The following is a 10515-nucleotide window of genomic DNA, read 5'->3' on the forward strand; positions in this document are numbered from 1 at the left end:
CATTCTCTACAAGCCTCACGATGAGCAACACAGATACAGAGAACAAACACACAGGTCATGAAATACTACGCGCACACACACCACCAAGGGCAGGGTTCACTGTCATGTCAAGGACAAACCAAACAATAGGATGAACACACACCTTTATCTCATTATTGTTAATCAAATCATGGACAAGACGCTCAATGCACTTCAGCAGCTGACGATAGAAAACCAGCTGGGCAAAGTATGATCATCCTCCAAGAGCCATATTCAATGTAAACTAACCTGCCCCCGTGTGTCTCCAGACACTTACAGGCCTAACTGATATCTGCAGGCCTCCAAACAGTCTAGACAATCAGAAAAGCTGGGATCTCCCAGTGCTGTTGGAGGCCTGCCAGATATCAGTATAGGCCTGTAAGTGTCTGAGACACACGGGGGCAGGTTAGTTTACATTGAATATGGCTCTTGGAGGATGATCATACTTTGCCCAGCTGGTTTTCTATCGTCAGCTGCTGAAGTGCATTGAGCGTCTTGTCCATGATTTGATTAACAATAATGAGATAAAGGTGTGTGTTCATCCTATTGTTTGGTTTGTCCTTGACATGACAGTGAACCCCTGCCCTTGGTGGTGTGTGTGCGCGTAGTATTTCATGACCTGTGTGTTTGTTCTCTGTATCTGTGTTGCTCATCGGTGAGGCTTGTAGAGAATGTTATGTGAGATGCAGTTTGATAAGATGGAGCGGCTGTTTGGGAAGATATCGAAACCATCACTGTCCAAAGGACATTAAAAAATAAATAAAAATAAAACGATAATGTATTTATCTTTCTGAACCTCAGCTAAGGATGTATATATAAAAACATGCAACTCTACATGACAGTAACAACATATGTCTGGACTCCTCTTCCTCTCTTTATTGCTTCCCTAAATAACGATGAGTCCTCCAGACAACATGGACAGGAAGTTGTTCCTCTCTTGGGGGGTGGCGAGCGTCCTTGGGGTTGTGATGCAGCTGGTTGACCCTTGTCATCTTCTATCTAGGCTACAACTCACATCCTCTAGCCGTTTAGCAGCCGACAGCTTCTGATATCCCACTCCAATGAACAAAGTATATCTAACACACTACCATCTGTGGAGAATCAGYTTGAGATGTTTTACGAACAGGGAATCCTAACKTCATCCATCTCTAATCAAGCATGACTGCAAAGACAATCCAAAAATATTTCACCAAAGACAACTACAACATTGCAGGGTTGTCCAAAGTCAGTCAAAAATATTGCCAGTGCCAACACATGTATCATTGGGCGTAGTTGTATGTTCCTTACTACATAGGGTGATGTAGATGGGGCGAGGGCCTTAGACTAGAGCTGTGTAATCTCCCCACTGGAGGAAAAAGAGCAGAGCAGTGTTCCTCTGGCTGAGGGCTGGAGATTTATCACCACAACAGAGCAGAGCTGGGAAAAGCACAGTCTGGCTGTTCAGAAAGTGCAGGAATAGAACCGTTCAGAACACAGGAAGGGGAGGTAGAGGGAGCAAGGCACCGATTGGATTTAACTTAATTTTTTCTAGTTGAGTTGTCAGGGCTATCGACGTGTGTGAGTCCCTGGTGTCAATCTGGAGTTAGATTTTGTTGTTTTTATTTTTGAAGGGTTGGAGTCAGGGCAGGCGTCTGATGTTAGTGTAGAGCTCTGTTATAGGCAGAGCAGCATGGTGTGAGGACTAGGTGTTCTTGAACAGAGCGTCTCTGTTGGATTGAGCTTAACATGTAAATGTGTGAAACACGGTTGCTGTTGCTTTCACTTGCATCCAACACACACACACCTCACTCCAAATGTGACTGGTGTGTCACTCAATTAAGCTGATTGCCCTGTGTGCTGTGGCAGGGCTCTCTCCTCCCCCTCTCACTGCCACTGTGTTGTCTGAGGTCTGTCACTGTGTATGTGTGTGTGCTACTTGCGGTATGGATTTTCTCCCCGAGGGCTTTTCCCTTTCCCTCTCTCTCTCTTCCCCTCTGGCCTTGCTCAGCTGCTCAGGCCATCTGTGTGAACGCAAACAGAGAACAGAGGGGTAGAGAGAGTGCGAGGGTGGGGGAAGTTGAGGAAAAGGCTTGGAGAAAATGGGAGGTTTGGCAGGGGAACGAAGGAAGGCACAGTAACGTATTTAGTTTTAGAGGATGAGTAAGRGATGAGAGCAGAGAGAAAGGGGGGCTGTGTGGGGAGTGGTTCCAGGAAGCTGACAGTATAAAGACTCTCCTCTAGAAAGGAGGGGGAGCAGCAGCATCTGGGTATGGGGGAGAGAGGGGCTGAGTGGAAGTGGAGAGGCCTTCTAGAGTCCGAGCAGCGCACTGTCGTTCCAAACTTTGCAGACTGTATCCCCTCTCCTGTTCCCACGCTCCTCAGGCCAAGCCACTTCCTCTACGTCAGTGTTGCTTCACCGTGGAGCCAAGTCTCCTGTCCTGTCAGACAACTGACTCTTTACGTTTCCCTGTTATTAGGCCTCTGCTCCACACTGCAGGCCTTACCTCTCCACCCTGACAGCAAAGCATCTGTGTTTATGGTACTTCCCCAGCGAGACTGCCTGCTAGTCAGTGCTTATGGCATTGTTTACATGCTTGACATGCATGTCTTTTCCCCCCAGCGTGACCTTTACATCTCCATTGTAAGTGGTTTGGTTCACCACATCTGAGTGGCGTGTGGTTCCTTAGCTTTGCGGTCTTGTCTGATGAACTAGAGCATGTTGTAGAGAGAGCGCGCCTTCTGACTCGGTTTGTTAGGAGTGGAAGGGATTTTTGCTATTCCCCTCGCTTCAGTTGAAGGAAGGCTTGTGTTCCAGACTAGTGGGTCTGATGCCTATTCTGTATGTAGACCTAGGATATAATGCACTCAAGTGCATTCTCTGGCTTGTTAATGTTTAAAAGATTTGCTAGCTCTCAGTTTTTCCTTGAGTTTGTACTTAGATTAGAATGTGTCTACATAATTTTTTTATAGTTGTCCCCTATCTCTTCCCCCAGAATATATTGTCACACATGTATCATGTGTGAGAGAGAGTTCCCTCCAGGGTTTTTTAGCAATGAAGCTCTCTGCAGAATGGCACATCCTGTTCTGTCTGCTCCTAATCTGTTCGGATCATTGACCGTAAACACATTTTCTCTACTTTCAAAACAATATTTCTGCATACACCGTATGTAGTGTTTGTCTGTATATCTGTCTGTAGGAAAGCCTTTATCTGATCCCTCTGTGGCCTGTCTGCTGATCTGAAGGCTCAGTGTCATGCATGTCCAGTCTTGTTACAGCCTGACGATACTATTCTCTTCTCTTTGCCAGATCAGACTCCACCATCGCCTGAGTGCAGTCACCATCTTCAGTCTCAAGCTCTCCAGCCCTCCTCTGYAGAGACRGACAGCCAGGACTGAGGGGAGATGAAACCGGATGGGGTTGCCACGGCAGCGATGGAGCCAATGGAAGCACTGGACGCCGATCCGGTAAACGAGCCAGTTGCGATGGGAGAGGAGCCTAACCAGGCTGCGCCTGCACCTCAGACGGAGGGAGTTGGCCAGCAGGGAGAGATGGGGCAGGGAGAGCCTCATCCAGAGCCAGCCCAGGTGGCCCCCACCAAGACGGGGAACAGCAAGGCTGCAGCAGACCCGAAAGCCAAGACCAAGGCCCCCGCTGCTAAGGCGAAGCCTGGGACCACCGCCACAATTAAGACCACGACCGGACCAGGGTCTCGACCCAACACTGCCCAGAGTCGACTGACCAACGGGGTTTCCAAGCCACATGCCAACGGAGTGTCCAAGAAGACGACCACTGGAGCCCCAGAGAAGAGCACGCCCAAGAGTCCCGTAGGCACAGCCGTTGCCACTACCACTAAGACCAGCGCCAAGGTTGGTGAGAAGAAGCCAGCGGGCACCACCCGCCCTACGTCGGCTCCTGCTGCCACCAACGGGGTGAAGGCGACCACAGGAACAGCAGCAAAGAAGACACCTGCGGCGCCAACTAATGGTGTCAAAGCCACCACCACCGCTGCTAAGAAGCCCACAGGTAGGCAAACATTTAGGACCAGTAATTTTCAGTCACTGAAAGCTACCCAAAGCCTTGCATTTGTCATCAGTTGCCAATTGTCTTCTGTACACAGCAAATGTACATTTTCCCTGAGGCAAAGTATGACTTTGTACTGTGAAGGTTGGCATACAGCACATCCAGATGGATTCAGTTGAAGATGTATGACACGCTGGAATGACTGCAATAAATATAGAAATACATTGGCCTGGTTCCTCAGGAAATAAATGTTATGATGTAAATCATTGGCTGCGTCTTTCAAGTGAAATAATCTTACTCATGTTGTATATCTGTCTTTGTCCTTCCCTCTCTTCCTCACCTTCCCATATCTCATCTCCCCAGCTCCCCGGCCTGTCTCTGCAGCTACCACCAAGCCCAGCACTGCCGCTGCTCCCAAGCCTGATAGGCCTCCTGTTTCCAAGACAACCAGGTAGGCCAACCATTGGCGTAGAGCTCGTAGCCCCTCCCCTGGGGAGAGACTGTGAGTGTGTAGATAACAACATAGTAGGCAGTTGTATGTAATTGGTCCTCACTTCAGGCTTCCTGCAGGCAAAAGCTGTCTGTCTACCTAGCTGGGCAGCCTTTTGTTTGATGCCGACTTCAATTCACTGTGCAATACATGTGCAACTACAACAGCAGTAATGAATTGTTTTAATAAATTCAGCGTAACGCTCCAGTTGCGACTGAGAAGCAGTTGCTTCATTTGGGAATGTTGCAGGCTGAAAGGGACTGGTTAAAAACTCTGGAGAAACAGGCACAATGTCCCTACACAGAGAGGGGCTTTAAGAAGTCCTCAGAAGTAGGCCAGCAGTCACTCTGAGCCAGGTCTCGCAGCGCTGTTTTGGGTTTGCAAATCGCATCCAGAGATTAGTCTGCACCCCTCAGAATAAATAATAACCAACTCCAGCAGACAGAACAGGCTGTTTTGGACCTCTGTTTGGCAGTGAGTAGAATCAGGTCAGATTAGGCCCAGACAGTACCTGAGTCACGCTGTGTGGCGTTCCAGCAGAGACGAGCGTAACCCCAGGGAGGAACTCCAGAGAGTCATGGGCTCCTGCGAGGTGGCTCAACAAGCCTGTTGTCTGTGAAGAGGGGAGGATGATCAGGGATGTCCTAAGGTGTTTGGCTGTTCTTTGAATAGGCCCTCACTCCCCCTGCCCAACCCCCCTTTCCCCTTCTGGGTTGTTTGTGTACCAAGGGAACTGTGGTCTCTTACTTTTCATAGCTCCCCCTCCAACAATCTAGTAGGATCTAGCGAGTACATACTAGTCAACAGATAGCGGTTTTAGCATTTTTTGCGAGTGCGACAATCTCTGTTGAAGTTAAACTATGAGGTAAGCGGGAAATTTAATCCATGCATTACGGAACAAAACAGTTCATTTTGCGTTGTGCAACATATGGCTGAGGGAGATAGCTTGGAGGCTGATGGGTGCAGTGAGCGTTGTGTACCCAGCCAGCCTGCATTGGGGGGGTAATAGACTGTGACAGGGTCATAAATCTCTGCTGTAATTAGATTTAGCCCCTTCCCTTCCTGCTCCCTCTTTAATGCATGTCTGTATCAGATGAGCGTATGAGTGCAGAGTGGATACGTTCTGGCATATCAGCCACCGCCTGTCTCCCTGCTCACGGAGACCGCTGACTCTCTCACACACAATACTCATTTTGTCCCTCAATTTATTCAAGTTCACTCTTTAGGAGATTTTGTTATCAGACAGAAAAGTTTGGAAAGCAAATATATATATATATATTTTTTTTTTTACGATCCTACAGCTACAAATGGCCTAAATCTAATTTGACTGAATCACATCATTATGGCTGTGACAATTCTAGAATAACCACTAGGCTAAATGTCATGCAAATGGCCATGGTTGTCTTAATTGTGATTTTTATAGAACAAATGTTTGGCGCTTGTAATGTATTTTTGAAAATGTCCTACGAGATACTTAATGAATACGACACAGCTTTGGTGACACTCCCATCTCACAAACAAATGGTTTTTAACAGAGCCATATATTTGAAACGTTTGGACATTGAAGTTTATGCATATTATTATGCATTTACATGACCCTGCGTTCCATGGCAGCGATAATAACTCCCCGTGTGCAATGTTGACCAATAGCAAWTCACAGAATTTCTGAATTTTAAACAATGCTATGTACAAGATTCCAAATTCTCATCATGAATGGGCAAATGAAATGCTCAAAGGCATTAACATGGTGTCCATTCTAAAAGTTATAAATATAGGACTCTGGTTTTGACCGCTTGGAACTTCTCTCCCAACCATGCTGTTTTGCTCGTAAAATGATTAAGCTACCAACTTGACCCAATTCATGTAAAAATAACAAACTGCTATAGGGTACAAAACATTAGGAACACCTTTCCATGACATTGTCCAGGTGAAAGCTGTGATCCCTTATTGAGGTCACCTGTCTCCTCCCTTTCAATCTGTGTAGATGAAAGGGAGGAGACAGGTTACAGATAGATTCTTAAGTCTTGATATGATCGAGACATGGATTGTGTATGTGTTCCATTCAGAGGGTGAATGGGCAAGACTGTGGGAAGCTTTCGACAGTCCATACCCGACGAATTGAGGCTGTTCTTAGCGCAAAAGGAATGGTGTTCCGGATATTTTGTACACGCCGTGTATACTTTGATATGAACTTGAATCCCCGTCGCCTAAAATGACGATATTAAGACGATTATGATGATTATTTTGTTCCTGGATATTGCTCATAATTGTTGGTTACACAATTATACAATAGTTGTACCAGCCCTACGCATCATGGCTGTTTTGTTTTGGTTCCGTTGACATTTAGCAAGTCCGGTCTGTGTTCTGTTTGTCCTGAAACTGTTACGCTTTTTGTTCTGTTTTAGTCTCACTCCTCTGACCCCTCAACACTAGATCCAGTCTGCTGGTGACACATCTGATTGATTCTGAAGTTCAACCTCATACTTTGTCGGTGGCAGCTGAAAATATGTGTGTGAAATGACTAGTCTGCAGCAGCACACGATATCTCAGTTTTCCACCTCTCCTTTTACAGTAGCGCTTAATACCTGTCACTACATCCTGGTTGGTGGGTGTAGTAGAGGTGTGAACACTATTTGGCCGCGATGTGTGTGTGTGCCGTTTGTTTTTGCAGTACCAATTAGAGGTCGACCGAATATGATTTTTCAATACCGATTATTGGAGGACCCAAAAAAAAGCCGATGCCGATTTTTATTTATTTATTTATTTGTAATAATGACAATTACAACAATACTGAATGAACACTTATTTTAACTTAATATAATACATTTACATTACATTACATTACATCAATGAAATCAATTTAGCCTCAAATAAATAATGAAACATTTTCAATTTGGTTTAAATTATGCAAAAACAAAGTGTTGGAGAAGAAAGTAAAAGGGCAATATGTGCCATGTAAGAAAGCTAACGTTTAAGTTCCTTGCTCAGAACATGAGAACATATGAAAGCTGGTGGTTCCTTTTAACCTTTCTAGGACACAAGTTCCGCTAGCCGGAACCCCCTGAAAAGGCAGCGCGCGAAATTCAAAAATATTTTTTTAGAAATGTTTAACTTTCACACATTAACAAGTCCAATACAGCAAATGAAGATAAACATCTTGTGAATCCAGGCAACATGTCCGATTTTTAAAATGTTTTACAGCGAAAACACAACATATTTTATGTTAGCTCACCACCATTCCAAAAAAACACACAGCCATTTTTTCCCCAGCAAAGATAGCTTTCACAAAACCCAGAAATAGAGAAAATTAATCACTAACCTTTGAACATCTTCATCAGAAGACACTCATATGACATCATGTTACACAATACATTTATGTTTTGTTCGATGATGTGCATAGCCACAAATCTTGGTTTACATTGGCGCCATGTTTAGAAATGGCTCCCAAATATCCAGAGAAATTTTAGAGCCCGCATCTAACATAAATACTCATCATAAACTTTGATGAAAGATACATGTTTTACATATAATTAAAGATACACTGGTTCTTAATGCAACCGCTGTGTCAGATTAAAAAAAAAAAAAAAACTTCAGTCAAAGCACACCATGCAATAATCTGAGACGGCGCTCAAAAATACAAAACATTACTCCTCCATGTTGGAGTCAACAGAAATACGAAATTACATCATAAATATTCCCTTTGAATATCTTCATCAGAATGCAATGCCAGGAATCCTAGTTCCACAATAAATCGGTTTTTTAGCAACTTAGCAACTTTATATTAGCAACTTTATCTAGCATGTGTAGTACACGTGTCCAAACACCGGCGCATTGAAGGCAAACGTCGGATGAAATCTTCAAAAAGTTATATTACTAGTCGAATAAACTGGTCAAAATTAGTAAAGAATCAATCTTTAGGGTGTTGTTATCATATATATCCAATAACGTCCCAACCGGAGCATTTCTTCATGTCTATATAACTCATGGCAAACATGGACATCACATGCCTAGCGTGCGTGGCCAGGAACTGGCAATCTGCCAGACCAGTCACTCCAATAGCTCCTATCTGGCCCCACACCACACTATAGGCTTCATTCCACGTTCTACCGACTGTTGACATCTAGTGGAAGGCGTATGAAGTGCATACAGATCCATAAATGACAGAGATTTGAATAGGCGATGACTTTCCCATCGACCCATTTCAGATTTTTCACTTTCTGTTTTCACTTTCACTTTCTGGAAGTTTGCCTGCCAAATGAGTTCTGTTATACTCACAGACATGATTCAAACGGTTTTAGAAACTTCAGAGTGTTTTCTATCCAATAGTCTGGGACAGAGTAGGAGGCCGTTCAATTTGGGCACCAATTCATCCAAAAGTGAAAATGCTGCCCCCTATCCCAAAGAAGTTTTTAACATGAGTCTTCAATATTCCCAGTTAAGAAGTTTTAGGTTGTAGTTATTATAGGACTATTTCTCTCTCTACGATTTGTATTTCATATACCTTTGACTATTGGATGTTCTTATAGGCACTTTAGTATTGCCAGTGTAACAGTATAGCTTCCATCCCTCTCCTCGCCGCTACCTGGGCTCGAACCAGGAACACATCGACAACAGCCACCCTCGAAGCAGCGCTACCCATGCAGAGCAAGGGGAACAACTACTCCAAGTCTCAGAGCGAGTGACGTTTGAAACGCTATTAGCGCTCACCCCGCTAACTAGCTAGCCGTTTCACATCGGTTACACCAGCCTAATCTCAGGAGTTGATAGGCTTGAAGTTATGAACAGCACAATGCTTGAAGCATTGCGAAGAGCTACTGACAAAACGCACGAAAGTGCTGTTTGAATGAATTCGCTCCTCGTATTGTGTATTCGCTCCTCGTGAGGCAGGTGGTTAGAGCGTTGGACTAGTTAACCGTAAGGTTGCAAGATTGAATCCCTGAGCTGACAAGGTAAAAATCTGTCGTTCTGTCCCTGAACAAGGCAGTTAACCCACCGTTCCTAGGCCGTCATTGAAAATAAGAATGTGTTCTTAACTGACTTGCCTAGTTAAATAAAGGTGTAATAAAGGTCGGTCGACCTCTAGTACCAATTTGTCTGTGTGATGAGGTGTGCACACATTTGCTCAAGCCAACCCTGTTGTAGGGCTGTGTTTGTACTCGCTGTGTGCATGTCCCCTGTTTGATTCTGATTGCCTGTATAATGTTAGATCTACAGCTTGTGACAGGAAACCTCTGGGTCTGATTTAGTGTATGCTGGAAAAGAAGTCATTATGTGGTGTTGGACACAGTGGGTGGTGTGGGGGAAGGTATGTGTGTTTTGAGAATAGTTGAGATGATGTGGATTTGCTTGCATGCGTATGCTAGTGTTGTGTATATGCTGTGCAGGCCTGTATTGCTGGGAGGCTGTATGTGTGCACGTAGTCCAACAACAAAATGGCGCCAACGGCCGTTGCCCTGTTGCTAGCGCCTAGCCAACTTTACAGTCTTATTTTGGTGTTTATTATTATTTATTTATTTCTGGTTTTATTACTTCTATTGTTATTTTTTACTTGACTCTGGTATTGATTAATGTACTGCGTTGTTGAGGAAGCTAGCACATAAGCATTTCACTGCACCTTTTATACCTGCTGTACACTGACAAATACAATGTTATTTAATGGTGTTTAACCAGTGTGACTGTGGGGATGGGGGAGGAGTGTAGTGTGTAGCTGAACATGTTGCACGTCATGGCTTGAGACCTTGTTCTCAACTGGCCTTCCTGTTTAAATAAAGGTGAAATAAAATGAACAGTGCATTGTTGGGCCTATATTGAGTAAGGGGCGTCGGTGGTGGTCTGTGAATTTGGAGGAATCCATGAAAGGCTAGGAGAAGAGGTGGTGGTGGTTCTCTCTCCCTTGTCCTGCTGTACTGAACAGTAATAGAGCAGTAGGCTGCCAGTCGTGTACAGTGTAATATAGCTGTGCCAGTCGTGTACAGTGTAATATAGCTGTGCCAGTCGTGTACAGTGTA

General features: G+C 44.6%; 1 protein-coding gene across 7 annotated transcripts in view; it reads left to right on the forward strand.

Annotated features, from left to right (window-relative positions):
• The window catches only part of prr36b (proline rich 36b), a 39285-nt gene that overhangs the window by 16948 nt on the left and 11822 nt on the right, over nucleotides 1-10515 (forward strand). For 4 of the 7 annotated variants that reach the window (XM_070438536.1, XM_024136726.2, XM_024136728.2 and 1 more), the window contains 2 exons: nucleotides 3304-4020; nucleotides 4381-4468. In XM_070438536.1, coding sequence (XP_070294637.1) covers nucleotides 3399-4020; nucleotides 4381-4468 — 710 coding nt within the window. In that variant the 5' untranslated portion in view covers nucleotides 3304-3398. The remainder of the gene's footprint in view (nucleotides 1-3303; nucleotides 4021-4380; nucleotides 4469-10515) is intronic. The other 3 variants (XM_024136727.2, XM_024136729.2, XM_024136731.2) reach the window with 1 other exon arrangement.

The sequence above is a fragment of the Salvelinus sp. IW2-2015 genome, unplaced genomic scaffold, assembly GCF_002910315.2.
Source record: "Salvelinus sp. IW2-2015 unplaced genomic scaffold, ASM291031v2 Un_scaffold998, whole genome shotgun sequence".
Taxonomy (NCBI): Eukaryota; Metazoa; Chordata; class Actinopteri; order Salmoniformes; family Salmonidae; genus Salvelinus; species Salvelinus sp. IW2-2015.